The 21484-nt window shown below is 36.6% G+C and overlaps 1 protein-coding gene across 1 annotated transcript; it reads right to left on the bottom strand.

Moving 5' to 3' along the window:
* Nucleotides 1-18387: 18387 nt before the first annotated feature.
* LOC110274949 (protein FAR1-RELATED SEQUENCE 5-like) lies at nucleotides 18388-21282 on the bottom strand. Its single transcript, XM_021130286.1, has 6 exons — nucleotides 21229-21282; nucleotides 20985-21086; nucleotides 19461-19562; nucleotides 19285-19329; nucleotides 18823-19200; nucleotides 18388-18723 (listed from the first exon to the last, which is right to left on the bottom strand). The coding sequence occupies exons 1-6, from the start codon at nucleotides 21280-21282 to the stop codon at nucleotides 18388-18390; spliced, it is 1017 nt and encodes a 338-aa protein (XP_020985945.1).
* Nucleotides 21283-21484: the final 202 nt, after the last annotated feature.

Here is a 21484-nt window from a genome sequence, read left to right on the forward strand (position 1 = left end):
TTATCCTTGAATTTAGTTTAGTTATATTGATGTGGTGACAATACTTTTTGTTTTTTGAATGAATGCTTGAACATTGCATAATTTTGATCTTGTTGTTTATGAATGTTAAAATTATTGTCTCTTGAAAGAATGATGAACAAAGAGAATGTTATTGACAATCTGAAAAATCATGAAAATTGATTCTTGAAGCAAGAAAAAGCAGTGAAAAAGCAAAAGCTTGCGAAAAAAAAGCAAACAGAAAAAGCTAGTAGCCCTTAAAACCAAAAGGCAAGGGTAAAAAGGATCCAAGGCTTTGAGCATCATTGGATAGGAGGGCCCAAGGAAATAAAATCCAGGCCTAAGCGGCTAAATCAAGCTGTCCCTAACCATGTGCTTGTGGCATGCAGGTCCATGTGAAAAGCTTGAGACTGAGTGGTTAAAGTCGTGATCCAAAGCAAAAAACTTCAAAGGAGAAAGTGAGATGCCAAAACTGTTCAGAAGCAAAAAGCTACAAGTCCCGCTCATCTAATTAGAATTAATATTCATTGATATTTTGGGATTTATAGTATATTCTCTTCTTTTTATCCTAATTTATTTTCAGTTGCTTGGGGACAAGCAACAATTTAAGTTTGGTGTTGTGATGAGCGGATAATTTATACGCTTTTTGGCATTGTTTTTAGGTAGTTTTTAGTAGGATCTAGCTACTTTTAGGGATGTTTTCATTAGTTTTTATGCTAAATTCACAGTTCTGGACTTTACTATAAGTTTTTGTGTTTTTCTGTGATTTCAGGTAATTTCTGGCTGAAATTGAGGGACCTGAGCAAAACTCTTATAAAAGGCTGACAAAGGACTGCTGATGCTGTTGGAATCTAACCTCCCTGCACTCGAAATGAATTTTCTAGAGCTACAGAAATTCAAATGATATGATCTCAACGATGTTCGAAAGTAGACATCCAGAGCTTTTCAGCAATATATAATAGTTCATACTTTATTCGTGAGTAGATGACATAAACTGGTGCTCAACTCCAGTTCCATGCTGCATTCTGGAGTCAAACGCCAGAAACACGTCACAAACCAGAGTTGAACGCCAAAAACACATTACAACTTGGCGTTCAACTCCAAAAGAAGTCTCTGCACGTGTAAAGCTCAAGCTCAGCCCAAGCACACACCAAGTGGGCCCCGAAAGTGGATTTCTGCATCAATTACTTACTTCTGTAAACCCTAGTAGCTAGCCTAGTATAAATAGGACTTTTTACTATTGTATTCAGTGTCTTTGATTGTAAGGTCTTTTGACCATTCGGTCTTTCATGGGGGCTGGCCATTTGGCCATGCCTGAACCTTCATCACTTATGTATTTTCAATGGTGGAGTTTCTACACACCATAGATTAAGGGTGTGGAGCTCTGTTGTACCTCAAGTTTTAATGCAATTACTACTATTTTCTATTCAATTCAGTTTATTCATATTCTAAGATATTCGTTGTACTTCACCATGATGAATGTGATGATCCGTGACACTCATCATCATTCTCACCTATGAACGCGTGACTGACAACCACTTCCGTTCTACCTTAGACCGGGCGCATATCTCTTAGATTCCTTAATCAGAATCTTCGTGGTATAAGCTAGATTTATGGCGGCATTCATGAGAATCTGGAAAGTCTAAACCTTGTCTGTGGTATTCCAAGTAGGATTCAGTGATTGAATAACTGTGACGAGCTTCAACTCGCGATTGTTGGGCATGATGACAAACGCAAAAGAATCAAATGATTCTATTCCAACATGATCGAGAACCGACAGATGATTAGCCATGCCGTGACAGAGCATTTGGACCTTTTTCACTGAGAGGATGGGATGTAGTCATTGACAACGGTGATGCCCTACATACAGCTTGCCATGGAAAGAAATAAGAAGGATTGAAGGAAGGCAGTAGGAAAGCAGAGATCCAACAGGGACAAGCATCTCCATACACTTATCTGAAATTCCCACCATTGAATTACATGAGTAACTCTATCTTTATTTTCTGCTTTATTTATTATTCGAAAACTCCATAACATTTATTATCTGCCTAACTGAGATTTACAAGATGACCATAGCTTGCTTCATACCAACAATCTCCGTGGGATCGACCCTTACTCACGTAAGGTATTACTTAGACGACCCAGTGCACTTGCTGGTTAGTTGTGTGGAGTTGTGACTAAGTGTGATTCACGTTTGAGAGCGCTACCAAGTTTTTGGCGCCATTGTTCATGATCACAATTTCGTGCACCATTGGGGTAGCAGGTGCTGAAGGGGCAGCAGAAGATATGGCTGCATCAGCAGAGGCAGTAATAGAGGGTGGTCTGTAGCCCAGAGCCTCAAACTTCTTGCCGTGTGGGATGATCTTCTACTCAGCTCGGCGGCCCAACTGGGTAATCAGATAAGGGAAGGGCAGAGTGCCTCTAATATGGACTTTAGCCATGGAATGCTTGATGAACCGAGGAAGGTACAGGTCCTTGCCTTCCATCACGCACCAGATAAGAGTAATCATGGCAGCTGGCACCTCTATCTCGTGAGTGCTTGGCATCACATAGTTGCTCAGAATTTGCTGCCATAGTCGAGCTTCATCATTCAGATAAATGATTTTTATGCCTTTTGGGTTTACTGTTGACGTACCCATAACCCATGGGACAACTGGGTCAATGGATATGGTTTGCTTCACTACTTTCCAATCAAATCGCATAAATCTCATATCTTCCTCAACCTTCTAATAACCATCTGGCTGATCGAATTTAGGCAGGAACTGGAGGATATCTTCAATTGCCTCCTCAGTGACTAGAATCTATTTTCCTCTGAGCTGTACTGTATCCAGGGTTGTCTTGTAATAGTTGCAATAGAATTCCCGGACCTAGGATGCATTAACTTTCGTTAAATCCTACCACTTCTTGTCCTGAGATTTCTGTGCTTGAAAAAAAAAACTTGGGACGTATGCCTACTTTTTTTGAGTCCCTTTCCAGAAAGAACTAGCCTCTCTGTTTTATCTGTTCTGTAGTGTACGGTTGTAGTTCAGCTGGAATTTGGAGGGTCTTTTCCAAGTATAGGTGCCTTTTAGTCCCAAAGACATCATATTTTAGTTTACAGTAATGATTTGAAAACTTGATCGGATCAGTGGCAGGCACTAGTTGATCTGCTTTTTCCTGCAGAGAAAAGTTATTCTCACGCCAGGAATTATCATGCAGGATATCTAACAGGGCGGTAGATGATTCTCCTCTCTTTCTTTTACCCGTGCCTGCTTTAGCTTTGCCTTTCCCCTTTGGATCAGACATCCTGAAAAATAGAAGTTTCAAGATATAATTTATCAACTTAAAGAAAAAAATAGGAAGGCAAATAGGATTCAAGCAATATAAGCATAGATGGGCAAAATAAGGATAAAAGCCAAAGCATGAAGTAAGTCAGAAAGATATAGAAGGTTGGACTGAAGGCAAGATAAAATTCAAAGAATTCAATTAAAAATCACAATCCAAAAACTATTAACTGAAATGCACAATGCCTGTTTGGTAGGAAACAACAATAAACATGCCATGAAAGGGGTTAAAACGGGTTAGTGTAAACCAAGAGAGAAGTTAAAAAGGTAATGAAGTCAAAAGTTAAAAAGGGAAGTTAAAGTTAGTGGCATGGTACTGTAGTTCCCAGCTAACAGAAATGCACAAACTTGAAGAACAAGTAACTCACATTCAAGCAGAGAATGCAGATTATTGATGGTAAATATGAAAATAAAAGAAACATGAAAAGGAATAATAATCATCAATAATGCAATTGAAGTTGGAAGGGAACCAAAAGAGATAGTGAATGCTAGCCCAGCATGTCATGAGGTGACTTTGGTTTAAACCAATTAAAGCACAACGGAAAAGTACCAAAGGCAAGTCATGAATGGCAATTTAGGGAAAATTGGTTCTAAAGAAAGTTAGGCAGCACTGCGGCAGTAAAAGGAACGTTCCCGGAAAATCAAACAGCATAATAATGCAAGTAGCAATTGTCAAACAGAATTAGCAATTTATAAGAGTCTCAAAACAAGTTATATCAAACCAGCAAGTAAAATGGTATTGAGCAGAAATCTCAATCAAGATAGGTTCAAGGCAGAATGTAGATCAGAACAGTAGCATAAGATTAAGGCAATCAACAATCAAGCCTGGTTTAGTTTAAAGGTACAAGTGCAGAATTGAAATGGAAATTGAAATGGAGCACTTGATTAATCATAGGAAATTTCAGAAAGACAGGAACATAAATTATGCAGAAGGATATCAATTTTAGTCAGCACATGGATTTCAAGATAATGCAGAGCAACAATTGCAAGCAGTAGTAACAAATGCAACATATAAGAATGATGGCATGTGGTAGAACATTATCACAGCCATGAAACAGTGAAACAACAACAACAACAGTCAACCAATAGTAAAAACCAGAAAATTCAAGCAGCAAGTACGGAACAATTATCAGACCTAGAATCCTCTAACCACATCCTAGCTACCTAACCACCTACAATCCACTACGAAACATGCATATCTAACTAATCTAGATTGAACAGAATTGAAAAAAATGCAAACTAACTAACTTGAACGGGAAAAGAATCGGAGTGCAGTGGAACCTGTTAGGGTAGTGAAAGAAATGGAACAAAGAGAGAGGGATGGTATGGCAGCGCTGTGGTGGTGGCAGGGGTCGTCGACGGTGGCGGCACGGCGGTCCGGGTGCTATGGCGGCGGGTTTGGGGTCGGCGACAGGGCAGGGGTGAGAAGAGGGGGTAGGGAAAAGGAGAAGGAAAAGAGGAGAAGAATGAGGGGTAAGGCGGAACGGGCGGCGGCTGCTCCAGTGGGAGGTGGTGGTGGGCTGTGGCAGTTATGGGAGAAATGGAGGAAAGGAGAGAAATTACGCGATCACGTCGACCAAAATTGTGCTAAACACACGACTCCAGCGCTGTTTTGGCGCAACTCTCTGTCTGATTTGAGGGAATAAATAGTTTTTAGGCGACGCGTGCGCGTCGCCCACGCTCTCGCGTGATGTGCCAAAAATGTAAGCGACGCGGACGCGTCATGGACGCGCCGCGTGGTCTAATTGTGCTTATCGCTCCCCAGCCGCACAATTCCAGCTCAACTTTCTATTCGTTGGATGGAGACGCCGATTTGGAATCGACGCCTACGCGTGGCCTACACGCATGCGTGGTGTGGGTTTATATATATATATATATATATATATATAATGCAAATATGAAGATGCTGATGCAAATGTTATGAACGGTACTAGGGGAAATAAAATTAAACTAAAAACAAACAAAACAAAAGAAAATTAAGATTGAAAAAGAACGATCATACCATGGTGGGTTGTCTCCCACCTAGCACTTTTATTTAAAGTCCTTAAGTTGGATATCTGATGAGCTCCTTGTTATGGTGGCTTATGCTTAAACTCATCCAGAAATCTCCACCAACGTTTGGAAATCCAATATCCTCCGGGGTCCCAAACTAGGCACGTAAAGCCTTCGAGCAAGTTAAAGCAGGTGATCAGGCTCCAGGGGTATTGGTTATCAGAATGAAGTGTGGAACCTTATCGCTTCTTGCATACAGACTCTGATCACTAATCATTTCCCTCAAAGAGCTCTAAGCTGGCCATCGGTTTCAAGCAAACCATATTCAAGTGGAAAGGTGAAGATAAAGGCTAAGAATTTTACCCACTTGAAGGTTGTATTGGATGGTAATGGCCTTGGGACAGGTGTTTTCAGTGGTTTTGCAGGCTCCACTTCCTTGCACTCCTTTGTGAATTCTTTCAATTCTTGATAAACCTCTTCAACTGCAACCACATCTTGATCAAAGTCTTTGATTTCTTCCTCATCACTCAAGTCATAAGTTGGAGGTTGAGAAAATTCTACCTCCACATCGGCTTCGTATTCACTTGGGGAGGATTCTCCAAGCTCAAAGAGTTTAATTGTGGATGCAAGCTCATCACTAGAAGAGTTTGATTCATGATCATCACTGCCAAGGGAATTAGCTTCTTGATCTGTTTCGTCCAATTCTTCATAAGATACATGTCTTGGGGGTTGTGCACTATCCTCTTTGGCATCAGTTGTAATTTTCTTGGCGGAATTATCTGCAATTCTTGATTCCCATGGAGGTTCAACGTCTGCTAAGTCTTCAACCAATTCTTCTTCTTCTATAAATTCGGCTTCCTCTACTTATTCCGATATAAAGTCGTGCTCTTTATTGTCTATCGGGGCTTTCAGTGTCTCCTTGATGCTACATTCTTCATTAGATTCCCACATGAAGCCATGGGGGTTCCTTGAACGTCCGAAGGTTCGGAGGCTAATCGATTTATCGCTTGCTCCAATTGGTGAAAAGTTGCATGAAATTGGTTCACTGTTTCCTTGAGACGATCCTTTGATTCTTATTCCACTGGATATGGGCATGGTGCATATGGGAGTGGTGGTTCTTGGGAGTAGTTGGGTTGGAATTGGGACGGATACGGGTTAGGGTCATAAGGAGGTGAATGGTTGTAGTTGGCCTGTGAGTATGGTGGTTCAAAGTTATGTTGAGAAGGTGGTTCATAAACATATGGCGGGGCTTGTTGGTAACTACAAGGGGGTCCACCGTAACTATTGTCTTGGTATGCATCGTAGAATGGTCGTTGTCCATGGTACTTTGGAAAATGTTGTTGCCGAAAGGGTTGATCAGATCCTCGTGGCTCCTTCCATCTTTGATTGTTTCGACCTTGATGCATGTTCCTACTATAGCTTCTATTCCTTGCAACAACATTGGAACCAAACTTAAAGCCAGAGGGGTGAGACCTCATAGTAGCTAATAAAAATTAAAAACAAAAAATAAATAAATAAGCAAAAAGCAAATATTTACAATAACCAATAATAAGGCACACGTTTGCAATTTCCCGGCAACGGCGCCATTTATTGACGTGGCGGAAAATCACCGATTAAGAGTTTATAGAGAAAACGGCGTTGCAAGTATAGCTCTTAACCAATGAAGATTCCGTGTATCAATTTAGAAAGGGTGTCACAAAATTAGAATAAAAAATACTAGGAGTATGAGTCCCTGGTCATCTCCCAACGAGATGCAGAGAGAATGCTAATTTATTAATTAGGAGTTTTCAAGAGAGTTGAGTTTGGATAATGAGCAATTAAATAGTTGTAAATTAAAGAAATAAAAACTAAGAATGATTATTAATATTCTAAATAAAAAGGCCTTGACTGGGGGAATGATCAATTGGAAGTTCTATCCTTGTTGGGATCTCTTAGGTGTAGTATCAAAAAGGTTGTTGTTTTTACTTAGTTAACCCTTACTAAATAAAGGAAAGTCAAGTGATTAATCTAACTCTTATTCACAAATCCTAGTCCTCTCCCTTGGGAAGGTCTAGCGTTAGTAAATACAGAACTAGCCAACAACTTCCAGTTTAATCTTCACTTAAGCCTTCCAACTCAAGTGTCTCCTTTTAATCAACCCCCATGTCAAGTAGGAAATCTACTCCATTGACATGAATATAATACTCAGAAAAATATAAGTAGAAGACATAATAAAGTAAATAAAATAGAGACTGAAAGTTAATTAAGAATAAAAGTAATCCTCTGTATCAACAATCCATGAAAATAATCCAACTACCATTTTAAACAAGAATTAAGAATATGGAATAAATAAAAGAGCAAGTAAGGAAACAAACTAGAATAGTATCTTCAACGGAGGTGATGACTCTTCAATATCCGAAGTAAAAAACATAGAACTAATAAACTATGAATGTAAAGAGAACCTAGAGGAAGAGTAGTTCCTCTCTAGATTCAGATCTAAAATCCTAAAACTATCCTAATGAGAATGTGTGTTGATGCGTATCGAGTCTCTGCACGTTTCCTGGCTTTATTCTGTGTTTCCTAGCGTTTTCTGTTATTTCTGCAGATCGCGCATGTCACGCATACGCGTTAGTCATGCGTGCGCGTCATTCAGCGATTTTCCTTGTCACGCGTACGCGTCGTCCACGTGTACGCGTCATTCGTGCAGACTCCAATCCGCGCGTACGCGTCAGGCACGCGCACGCGTCGCTGCGACTTTCTCTATTCCGCGCGCTCGCGTGAGCCATGCGCGCGCGTCGATGCTCGCTGATCATCTCCTTAGTTTCTTGTGTTCCTTCCATTTTTGCAAGCTTCCTCTTTATTCTCTATGCCATTCCTACCCTGTAAAGCCTGAAACACTTAACACACAGATCACGGCATCGAATGGATATAAAGGAGAATTTAAATACACAAATTAAAGATCTCTAGGAAGCAAGTTTTCAACCATAGAACAAACTTAGAAGGGATTGTAAAATCATGCAGTTCATATGAATAAGTGGGTAAAGACTTGATAGAAACCACTCATTTGAGCATAATATAAATCATAAAATAGTGGTTTATCAAATACGCAATGTGACATTTTTAATTTGCGTTCCTTAAAAAGTGAAATTAAAATATAGCTATATTATGTGTTATATATTTAAATATTACTAACTATTTTAATAACTAAAATGTGTTCCATGATATTCTGTTGTTAATATTGAGAGCTACTTTTTCTTTCAAAATTAATAAACTCTCTTCCTATATTTTCAAAATACTATTCATTGTATATAATTTATAAAAAATAATTTTTTTATTTCTAAAACTTGAACTTAACATATTTTAATTAAATTATATAAAACTTGTTATCCTAACCAAATTTTTATACACATTTAATAATAAAAGACCGAATCAATTAACACATTAGCAACTAATAATATACTAGTATTTATAATTTGAAATTAGTATTATATATAAATACTAAAAAAATAAATTTGTATATAAAAAGTATGTCTTTATAAGAAAATAGAAGCATAATTTACAATTTTTTTTCTTTCTTTCTTTTTAAAATAATTAAATTTGTTGTATATTTTCTAATTTAATGCAGATATAACGTTAGATCAAAGATTTTATGCATTTGTTTGATTATGTATTATAATTTAAATATTTTTTATTTTTATTTCTAAAAATAAAAAATATATTTTAAATTAGTAAATTAATAAATCCATTTGAAAATTTTATATGCAACATAGGTTCATATTTTTTTGGTTCGACATTGAACCGTTGGCGGAGCTTTGTTGGGACAATGGGGGCCACTGCCCCAAAGCTTTTGTAAGTAGTTCCATTTTAAACCAAAACAAGTTAGTTCAATTGGTTAAAATGATATACTTCCAACTTATATACTTAGGTTCAAAATTATAATATAACTAGCAGTGATATCAGTTATTAATGAAAAGTTAACATTTATTTTAAATCAACATTACAAGGTAAATGTTACTGATGTTACTTTGATACAAAGGGTTTAGGAAAGAAAAGAAGAATAATTTAAAAATGTTTCATTTTTCTTTCCTTTGATTACAAGGTTCTTACTAATATATAGACCAAGAGTACGCTAATGAATACGCTAATTATATAATAACATTCTAATAAATTATACTGATTTTGTTTCCTAATTATGATATTCTAATAACTGTATGATCAACACCGTTTACATTAATAAATTTTGATATTTTTATTTTATTAGAAATTTAAGATTTTTTTTGTATTATATTATTTGATTGTAATGAAAATAATACCAAAGATAATTCGTCTGGATACTTTTGAGAGATAAATATTAACGAAAATAAAATTAATCTTTTAAAATGTTACAAAATAAATTTTCGATCGTAATCATTTTTGTATAATTTACATAAGAAATCAGTTTTCTGAAAAGAAAAATCAGTTTTTATATTAAAAAAATGACTTTTTAAATAAAAATAGGTTTTTAGGAGCAAGAACTATTTCCTTTCAAATACCTTATTTTTTCACATTTCCAAGATAAAAATAAAAATGAGTTACCTAGGTTGCCTTATGTTGTGCTTGGTTCCATAGTGTTTTTTTGTGGCTGATTACTTCAATCTACTTAATATGTTTCAACTGACTTTGATTTCTGAAGGACATTTCTATACGGTGAAGTGACTGACTCTTCTAAAATATGCCTTCAGGATGAACTTCCATGCAAATTTCATAATAAGTGCCATGCGTGGATTCTAATAACACTACCTGTGGGCTATGGTTATACACAGTTGAACTTATGCATCTAAGTCTAACGTTGATCATATCCCGTCTCATGATTCGGCGAAAATAGAACTAAGGTGATGTTATATCCAAATTTTTTCACTATTAATTAAAATTGAATTTACTTATTATATAATCATAATGGAATTTGAAAATATTCCAGTGCGAACCTAACATCTTCTTATATCAACGTGTGACTCTTTACTAACTCCACGTGCTTTAAAACTGAAATCGTATGATAGCTTGCATTTTAATGCAACTTATCAGTCAAGGGATACTTGATGAAATGATTACCATTCTCTACTATTGGAGAAGCCTCAATTTGGCAACTGAGGAGGCTTGTATACTCCAATTGGCGGGAAATAACCTATACCTAGGTTGAATGTAAAAAATGAAATGGTTTTCCTTTGTGGTTAAGGGATGGGCATCAGTCATATCTTATTGTGCACCCATCTTCAAATGCCTATAAAACCCAAATCCAACTCCTCTCATCATGCACGAAAGTCCCAGTCTCAAGCATCGTTGATCTACAAGGGAGGAAGTAAAAATAGATGCTTGCAAACCCTTCCTGGATGACTCGCAAGATGTTACGGCTACTGACGGGGTAATTCCTATCCTTTTTCGTATTTAGTAGTAATTTTTTTATTCTCTTTAGGATGTAAAAAAATTATTGACACAAATGCCAGTTGATGCAGTTTCGCCCCCGGTGAGAATGTTACTCGTCCTCAGCCTCAGCCAACTCAAGATGTAGCCTTTTCAATGAACCTTGAACTCATTATTGATGTCGTAAGTTGGTTTTGTCATTTTCATAACCAAGCAGCTCATGAAATTTATCGTTGTTAGGGGTTTTAATGTTGTTACCAAACTTTCTTCTTGTTTGTAAACTGTGCGTCATACACCACCTTGAGCATATTCACCGAGTTATTGATGTTATTTTTTTTAGCCACTACCAGAACAACATACGCAGAACCCAACACATACAGAGCAAGATCTAGCTAAGACAGAGTTACTAAACCGACTTATGATGGCCATCGAGGTAGGTGAAAGTATATCGTTTCATAAAGAAAACAAGCTACTGATAAGGTCTTCCTAGAACACTTAAACCATTTCAGTATATGAAACGATGTACTGTGTCACAAAGGCTATATCATATAGATTAAAATTTGAGTACGTACAATTTTCTTCCCTTGTAGGAAGAGTTTTTTTATGACTGTGATGATATAACTATTTGTTGCTTGCAAGAAAAGGCTTTTGTAGTTTTCATTTTGTCTTGTATCTTAAAATAATTCTCTTAGAATACTTTTTTCCCTTCCTAACCATGTAGTGTGTCAAACTATTTAGGGCCATGACAATATTTTTAAAAGATGGTTACAAAGTTAGTCAATGTCAATGGGTTAAACAAAATTGAAGCATTTCATTTCTTTAAGTATAATTGAACGGTGTAGCAAGAACACCACATGGTTTAACTCCGATTGTCTTTTACCCACAAACATTGGACACGAAGACTAAAGACATGAGCAATATCATGAAATTTCTGGACAAGCGTAGCACCACCATGGAGGGCCTATTGTTGCAAGTAATGGCACTTATTCGGACTCATATCAAGCGCCATGACAACATTGTCATGATTCCGAATCCCTAATTCAAAATGCCTACTGCCAAGTCAGACATGGCTTTGAAAGGGGTACCCCTTACAAACGCGGCGACAAAAGTAGCTGCTGTTGATACAAGCCACATGAAAGGAGCATCACAGAAATGCAGGGCTTACACACATAATCTTTCCTCACAGGATAAAGATAAAAGCCAGCATATGCTCGCCACACCAGAAGGCCCCATGTTTGATATGGTTGCCCCCGATTCACCCGACGGAGATGATGATCTTCTCATCGACGAGTTGAGGTCCACGCCAAGGATTATCACCGGTTCAACCGATGTAGCTCAACCAATTTACGACAATCCATACTGGGCCGGGGTATCCCGAAGATGTTCAACGCACCTACTGATGAAAATTCACTGAAGTAGAGATCTTTAGAAGACAAGGTTTGTGCAATTTCTAAGTGTATATTGAAATTAATTGTATTTGTCTTAGTATCTACTAATTATCTAAAAACTATGTTGTAATACATAAATGGGTGTCATCCGTATAAGAACTCTATAATCTGGCTCTATGGCATGAATTCAAGCCGACGTCAAAGGTTACTGGACTTTACTCTTCTACACCAAGTGCAGTTAGGCGACGAAAGTCACCCAAATTGAAAAGCGTGGTTGTCACACATAATGAATGGACTCCATCTTCTGCGCTGCGGGAGATCATGGTGGCATCCAAAGCGAAACCAATGGAGATGCTTCCTGTAGTTAGGCGAATGACAGTTTTTGTCAACGCAAGAGTACCCATAATCCTAGCAATGCACTTCCAACCATCCTGCTGGTAGCCTTCCTTGACTGGATCTATCATTTGGTGCATTACATGAATTTAACTGCCTGGTTATATTTGTCCATGTTCTTAAACGGTCGACTTTTTCCACAAACTTATGAGATGTGCTTTAGGCCTACACATGAAATATGTCTCACCATGGTTCAAAATAAGGTGGCTGCATATATTTTCGGGGCAGAAGATCAGTTAGGGTACGAAGTATTGCCTTTTTGTATCTCACGTTCTCATCTATTTCTAACATTCTTGTCACATAGCAAAATTAAAGTAGCCATGTATGATACCTTTGCCTATGTAAATTTAGGGAGGTGCTTTTCAAGTATAACGAGTTTGATATGGCCAGAGGAGTTTTCATGTCACTATGCTCGAAGCACGCGGTACACCCCGATGTCAGTAAGCCGTTTTATCTTATCCGTCGAACTAGAACTCCTATTTTCTACCATAGCTCGAATATGCTCTAATGCACTCCATTCCGGTTGATAGTAACATCACTTATTTTTCATAGATCTAAACACCACATGCATGATGGGGTCAATTGCAGCGCTCAAATCCATGGCGCCTCAGGCATGGTTCCTTCCCTCTGTGTTTGCCCGAGATGCCTTGTGCGAGAAATCGATTGAGCAACTTCAAAATAGTTACCAGAAGATGTGGATGCACGAGACAAACGATCTACACCATGTAAGTGGAAGACATCTATATAATGAGTTCCAACATCATGTTTGCATCTTTCTAAGTACGTTTCATTAGTAGGTCTTGGTGCCAATTTGCGAGGCTGTTGATGACTGGTATCTGATGATTATAGATGTAAAGGATAAGAAAGTTCATGTACTGGACGCCTGTAGAACTCTTGAGAGTATGGTTAGGAGAGAGGCTAATATGAGGCGCATCGTGAGTGACTAAACAATTAATTCCTACTTAAGTATATCATGCTAAAATTTATTTTCACATCTGTTGAATTTACAAATAAAATATTTATATGATAAATTTTGTGGTTACCGTGTCAAGCTTTGGGAAGGATCTTCATGATTAGCCGCAACATCGTCAACTTCAGGCATGCCAACCCAGACCCAACAACTTGGGCCAACTTCCATTACCCGGATGGTCTCCCAAATAATCTAAGCATGTATGTCATAGTTTAATCGTTAACCAAATTAAATTGTTAAATAAATTTATGATAAAACAAATGTTTCGAAATGTAGCAAGGATAGTGACATCTGATGTTTGCCTTGGCTACAACATGAAGGAGGCTTCAACACCAACATACTAACTTAAAAGGTATGCTGATATATTGTGGTAGTTTTGTCATACTGTTGGAACCATCTTTGTATTTGAATGCTTCGTATTATTAGCGTACCATTCGGGACATTCGTCGAACAAAACTAGGTGACATTAACACCGTTAAGATGAAGGCAGCAATCAAGATAATCCAGTTGGATGGCAACCAGCACAGATGTTATGTTATGGTGAAGGCAGAGTTGGCTTGGCGTGACCTTGCTGATCCAAACCAATAAATTTTTCCAACTACGGAGACGATGTGGAAGACTAGTCCTTTTAAAGTTTTCTATTATGCTTAATTAAATAATTGTGTCTCTCTCTTTTAGCTCTCACTTAGCAGTTTATGTGTTTAAAGTAACTTGGAATAGTTATGGCCATGGTAGTGGCTATGTGATTTAGAGTTGATGAGGTTATGTCGCTTGGAGGCAGCCTTTACTCAGTCTTTCTAGCAGGTAGTTATTTCCTTTTGATGTGTGAAACCTACCAGTATTATCACATCTTAGTAGTGTGCATGGTTGTGTAGCATCTGCATATTTTAATGGTGTGCAAATTATTTATTAATATAAATATGAGTGACTTAATATGGAATGTGAGTATCATTCATGCAAATTATTAAAACCTATATTGTTGTAGCCTATTAAAAAAAGTTACTCTAACAAGTTTATCGAAACATATTTAACATTCTCAGAAAGTATTTTTTCTTAAAGAATAATATTCTCTTTGTTTTGAAAAAAGGCCAATCCAAAACTTACCCTACGAATTCGTATAGTTTTTTACTTTGTTGAATAAGACTTATTGTGAAAGTGACTTTGTTAAAAAATTACTTTATATTGATTTTAAAATATCAGTATCATGTTACCACTGCTTTATATAAGTGATGTCGAATATATATATTTATATGAACATAATCACTATGGTAAAAAAAATTATGAAAAAAAGTAACGTGATTTTCTGGTTGTTATTAATTAGGAAAAAATCAAAGTGTTTTCTATAAACACAACCGCGTCTTACTCACAGCCTAGTTCATTTTGTTATCTAGTATTACTATAAAATATGATAACAATACATTAAAAAATTCGGTTATAATTTGTGACTCCGTAGTATATATTTTTGGGTTATCTTTTTACCTTAATTCATGAAAAGACAATTAGTTATATTGAATGTTTCTGAAAAAAATATAAATGTATTTAAATATGTTCAATCAAAATTGAATGCTGGTTAGCCTTTAACGTTATCAAAAGAATTTAATGATTTAAGAAAATAGTTATAAATTTATATAAAAATCAATCTGTATACGAGATGTACAAATGGCCATCATGTTATACTCAGTATTAGAACCAATTACGTTAACCTCCAAGTGTTATGATTAGAATTATTCTTGACCAGAGGAGTACAAATATAACACCTACCATCCAGGCCTATATACACCATTTGAATGGTGATTTGCTTTCACATATTATATTTTTTCAGATTTGATATTGAAAATTTTCGTTACAACTATCATCTCGTCAACACATTCCTGAGTTAGAGAGTTTGTTTCAAGAGATGCATTTCTATATTTACGATAACAGGGCTCAAATTCTTTGGACTTGGCAGGACCCGTTTGAAGCATCGAAGTTGGATGCGCTGCCAAAAAAAGTATTGCGGTTTGTTCTAAGAAGAATTGACTCCCGTACAAAAAGTTCTAGAATCGATTCCGTACATAGGTAGGTTATCATGTATCAAGTATTAATAAAGACATTATCAAAAGTTAATGAATGAGTTGTCCATAAGAAGTTGAGGTCCGACACAAAATCTTATCATCAATTGCCACCAATGAATTACGAGTGGGTGAATACCTTAATCAAATTGAAAATATATACATGATATATATAAAATATGTAACAAGTCAAATAAATTGAACAATAGAAAATACAAAACAAACTGGAACAAGAAATATTAAATAATCCATTTAAGGAAAATCAGAACCAAATAGAATAGAGGAAGATTTAGCTAAAAGTAATCAAAATTTTAACTGAATTCAGTTGAACAGCAAAACATAAAAATCAATCGATTAGTAGCAAGAAAATTATAAATTCAAAATCATTTTCAGAATAAAAAACAAGAAGATAACAGATTGAATATTGTAAGACCCATGCATAGGTAATATACCCTTCATATTAAAACAGAATCCACTAAGTATAAAAATTGTAATGACGAAGTTCAAATTAAAATAGGTTCATTTTTTATTCAAGTAGGCAGTTATCATTTACGTACATGTACAGATGCAAAATTCCAGTTGGAATCATATTCTATGTAATCTAAAAATTTAATTCAGAATTAACTAACGTATGAACAATGCACATGATATGAACTCTAACTAAATTTTGAATAAAAAAACAAAAATCAGGATGATGAAAGATGTGAGCTGATTGAGGTGCACAATCAATATAGCGTAACAAACATAGGTTGTTCCGTTCACACGTAGATAACACAAAAACATAGTTCCATGTGTAGTAGCAGGAAGCATAGTTGCTTAAAAATGAATATATTTTCAAGCAAAAGGGTATCTTAGCCACGTCGTATACTCAACAGTAACGTCGAATGAGGACCAAGCCCCGTCAAGCTAACCTGAAGACATCCAATGAGTCATAATAGCGACCATACTGCAGTTGAAGTCCTCCCCAGGTGAGACCTCTTCCTCATACGTTGATTTTGCTGCTCGGAAAGTGGCGCCTGATTCAATGAGAATGTCCTAAATGAATTCTTATAGTAGTACACACTACATAAAGGCTTAACAGAATAATAGTTGCATTTTAAAATTGAGAAAGTTTTGAAAAAGTGTGATAGCCATTACATGGCCACAGGATAGGTGGTTCACATTACCTTGTCCCGAAAATCTACATCTCAGTGTGAAGTTTACAAATATGTATCCAATTCCAATACGTGACCCTTAGGAAACTTGGAATGTAGTATCATTTCTGAATGGGTTTAGATTTACCGTTTCAAATGTCTCTGTTGAAGGATGCATATCTTGCTCCTAACCACATTGCCGCGATGATGTGGGCCCGTTCGGACATCGAGTCCTACGATGCCCGAGAATGCCGCATGTGTTGCATCTCCTTCGCTTAATGCCTCTAGACACTACAGGTTTATTGCATCTGCTGGTTTTCTTTGTCCTTATGCCTATCGAGTCCTTTACTCCCCCTCCCAGGGTACAGAATGTGTGCCTGTAGCTTGATATTGTAACCTTTTGGGCACAGGGACGCGAGAACCAATCTGTGTAATCAACCATTTTTTTTAGAAAATCTGCCTCCAGCAAGCCACCCCAACCCTACCGCCAAAAAGCCGTATAGTGCAGGAGCGCTCATATTTTGGCTTCCTCTTTCATTCACTTTCATTTTTGAAAATTCGGCTCACTCCCGGCTACCTGTCCTTTGGACCAAAATCCCGCTTAGAAGTGGATTTGAACCACTGACACAAGGATTTTCAGTCCTTTGCTCTAACCAGCTGAGCTACCTGAACCACTTTCCTAAAGTCTGTTTTCTTCATCGAATAGCGCCCTACCTTACTTACCACTTTATTACTTAGAGAAACATTCTTTATTTCCAACATATTTGTCTCCTGCACAACCTTCTGACAGTATGTCTTATAGTCTTCCTCCCTCACACAAGCAACCTTTGCAAAACACTTACAATGTTGAAGTAGGGCTTCAACCCTTGCCCGATAAGTTGCTTCTGGATCAATGTGTGGGTTACATACCCTATCCCGGCATATGTCCATCCTCGCTATCTTGGACCACCGCGGCAGTACCAGACTATTGGGAAGCGAAGCAATGTCTAACTGAACAAGAACATCAATTATATGCACACAAGGGAGGCCAAAGGACTCCATTCTAAGACAAGTACAATGAAATGTGTCCTGTGACTAATTCTGTGTGACATTCCATGTCCTATCCGGCCGATGATATTTCTGTGTGACGTAAATGCAAATATCATCTGTTTCTATGCACTCCACAATCGTAACACGAACATACCATTTTAGAGTCTCACGATATCTAACAAAAATTTTCCTTGTATAACACAACGCACCTGCCTTTTCTAACTCTGGAAACTGAGTCTGAATGACTGGGGTGCCATACGATGAATGAAACTCGAGCTTGTCCTCATTGTCTCAGAGAAAATCAACACATCGTTGGAAGTTTGTCACAAACTCTAGGACTCTGTATCTCTTCTCAACAAAGCGACCAAGCTTTGCATGCAATGACTCACACCGGGAGGTTGTCCTTATCCCCGCAAAGAAAGAACCACGAATGTAAGCCGTTACCCAGCTAGACTTCTTTGTGTATAAATCCTTAACCCACTCATGGTCACTTGTCCCATATTCTTCGACCATTCTTTGCCAGTGCATTTCAAACTCTTCAACCTCAAAGTCTGCAAGCATGCAATGTCTGAATAAAGATGTGAATCTTGGATTATACACATTGGCTGCCGCGTTCCTTATCAAATGCCAGGCACAGAGCCGGTGGTGAGCTTCGGGAAACACTTGCTGGATTGCTATGCGCATAGATCTATCCCCGTCAGTGATGACTGCCGTAGGTGGTTTCCCACCCATACACTATAGGAACTTTGTCAAGACCCACACGTATGAAGCTTGTGATTCACAGGAAACCATTGCAGTGCCAAAAACACAGGTTTGATTGTGATGATTCACCCCGGAAAAAACAATCACAGGAAGATTGTATTTGTTTTGTCCGTATGTTGCATCAAAAGCAAGAACATCTCCGAATAATTTGTAGTTTTCTTGACTACGTTCATTGCTCAAAAACAAATCACACATGTGATTCCTAACCCTAACCTCATACTGCCAAAACATTCTGTCATCAACCTTTGCTGTATTGGCTAATGCCCACAAGACAGCATTCACATCGCCATGTTGAAGGCTCGACGCCACCTAACTTTGTTGTACATGTCTCGCTTAGTAAATGAAACTTGATTAAAACCACCAACCTGTGCAGCTATCGACTCATATTTTTGGAATTGATATCCCAACTTGTCTCATGCTATCCATATGGGCTATGTCAACATCTGAAATTTTACGGTGTGAAGGCAAGTACTCAACAAACTTGGCAGGTAGAAGATCATGATTGTGATTATCCACAAAACGTGACACATACCATTTTCCAGTGCTATCTCTTGGTTTTATCTGCATCTCAGCTGGACACCCACACCTAGTAATAATCTTAGGCTCCCTTTTACGATGATGCATCTGAAGCCATTTCTTATCTCTAAAGCCTTCGCGGTTGCACAGATAAGTGAATCGCACAAATTCACCTTTCTTGTTTCTTATTTTCTTCCCTTGTCGGATACCAAAACCTCTCACACGGCTGTACTCTTCGTACAAACATGCTGCTTGCTTAGGATCGCTAAACTACATCTGTAGAATATCATCAGTAGTTAAAGAAATTTTTTCAACAGACATGCTGCCATTTTTTTGTGTCTACTTCAATGCTACACCAGTTGTCTCAACATCTTCCATTCCCATGTCTAATGTCACGTCCTACACATATACGAATTAAACAAAAAAACTCATTTGGAGTTAATTATTCTAAAACCACATACTTTCTCACACATTTAATCAGATAACATTCAATTTAAACATAACTATGACATGCACCTCTGAATAGCCACCATTATCCACCGTCTGAGCCCATCAAATGCATCTGAAATGCCCGCAACATTGTCAACTACAGTTGTGAAACCATCTTCCATTTTCTTGCACAGTGCCTTTTCCTGCCTCCGACAAACGTCTAACGATATGATCTAGGTCTGCAGTTTTTTCTTTTAATATACCTATAAATTCACAAAATGTTGAGACGTTAATTACTTATGCATAATTATCATTTTCATCATAAGAGCAACTCCAACATTGTCAGTATCACTTTTGACTTCCATAATGATCGAAATAATTTAAAATTAAAATTTACATTCCATATATTTTTGAAATGATACTTGTGTAAGTAACAAGAGATTCTATCACTTTGATGATAGATCTTTCAAATGTTGCAATTTCCATTAAACTCGTTAAGTGAATTTTGAAACATTATTATTGTAAAGTTGTTACAACGAAAACTCAATCAAAATATATCCAAATATATTACATGTACTCAGTTGTATTCTAATAATTTATTATTCTATTTCTTTATCATCTTCATATCCATTTGGTAAAAAAAAATAAATCTAAATTTATTTAACTCAAATTCTTTTCTTAACTATTTACAAAATTTTAAATTTTTCTCCCAATACAAATCGACAAAATTTTCAATCCTCACATCCATTAAATTAAAATTTTTCAATTGAAATTTTTTTAATCCAATGAGACAATTATAATACTCATTTTCCTTCACAATTTTAAGTCTCATCCAATTTACAAGTTGTATTTTCTCAAATAATCAAAATTCAGAATCACTTCCATTTTATTTATCTTCCCCATTTAATCCAATAGTCGAAAATATGAGTACACCAGCTAATACATTTCAAACTAAAGGTGTTGGAGTTTATCTTATCTATCAATCCAAATTACAATTGAATTAATACAGTACACAATATTCAAAATTTTCTCACAATGAAGATTTAGCAGCTATTGATTAATTAAAATTATTTAAAATAACTATAAAAATGTTACTTTAAATTCAAATGAGACAAGCATTATAATAACAAATCTCAAATTGAGTCTCTCCCTCAACTTTTATGATAAATAGTCTCACAAATAGTTATGTAACACTTTGTAGGATGCAAAATAAACTCAAACTAAAGCATTACAAATGCTCTAAATATCAACATTTCTAATATTTTCATAAATATCATTATTTCTAAATCAAACTATGCATGTCGTCTTCACTGGTATTAAAATAAAAATCACAGATAAGATCTTTATACCACTTCATAACTGTTCTATTTATGCAATCCACTGCTAAAAAAAACTCCACAACCTCTATGGCTGCAATACACTTTTCAAATACCCCAAACTACTAAAACATACAAAACTAATCAAATCAAACTACATCTAAAACAACCCCAATAGCCACAAAACTAGTACAATATCAGGCTAAAACATGACTCACACATTGCGCTATTATCACTGCTGCTTATGGCCATAAAACCAAATGCTCAATGCAAACATCAAACTTAACACTGCAAATCCAAACAGTATACCTGAAAATGAAGTTTTCTACATTCACGCCTTATTCCCATTAAACAACTTCCATACAGGGAAAACCTAACCCCAAAAACACCGCATATACAACAACTAAATTTCTGAAAAAATACCCAACATTAACAGAAAAATTAACTACATTTATCATTTCTCATGACCATTTATTCGCCTTACTAACCTCGAATCGCGAAGTATCACACTAATTTTTTTCCGGTTTGAATAATATCCCACTCCTCATATAACATTTCCGGAGCGGTAATATTTTCTCTTAATGGCATTCTTCACCTTCGGATCCATGGGCGAACATGAGTATCCTTGAAACCATCATTTATCTTTCTCAATAAACTCACTCTGACACCACTCTAAAACCGAGTACAGCATGCTCATGAGGAAATTTCATTCTTTATTAAATATGTATATTTGCTATAGAAGCTTCACTGAGCCAATTAACTCATTTATCACTAAACAATGTTACCAGCTGACCAAATAAGACTTTTCA

This window comes from Arachis duranensis, chromosome 1 (genome assembly GCF_000817695.3).
Source record: "Arachis duranensis cultivar V14167 chromosome 1, aradu.V14167.gnm2.J7QH, whole genome shotgun sequence".
NCBI classification, from domain to species: Eukaryota; Viridiplantae; Streptophyta; class Magnoliopsida; order Fabales; family Fabaceae; genus Arachis; species Arachis duranensis.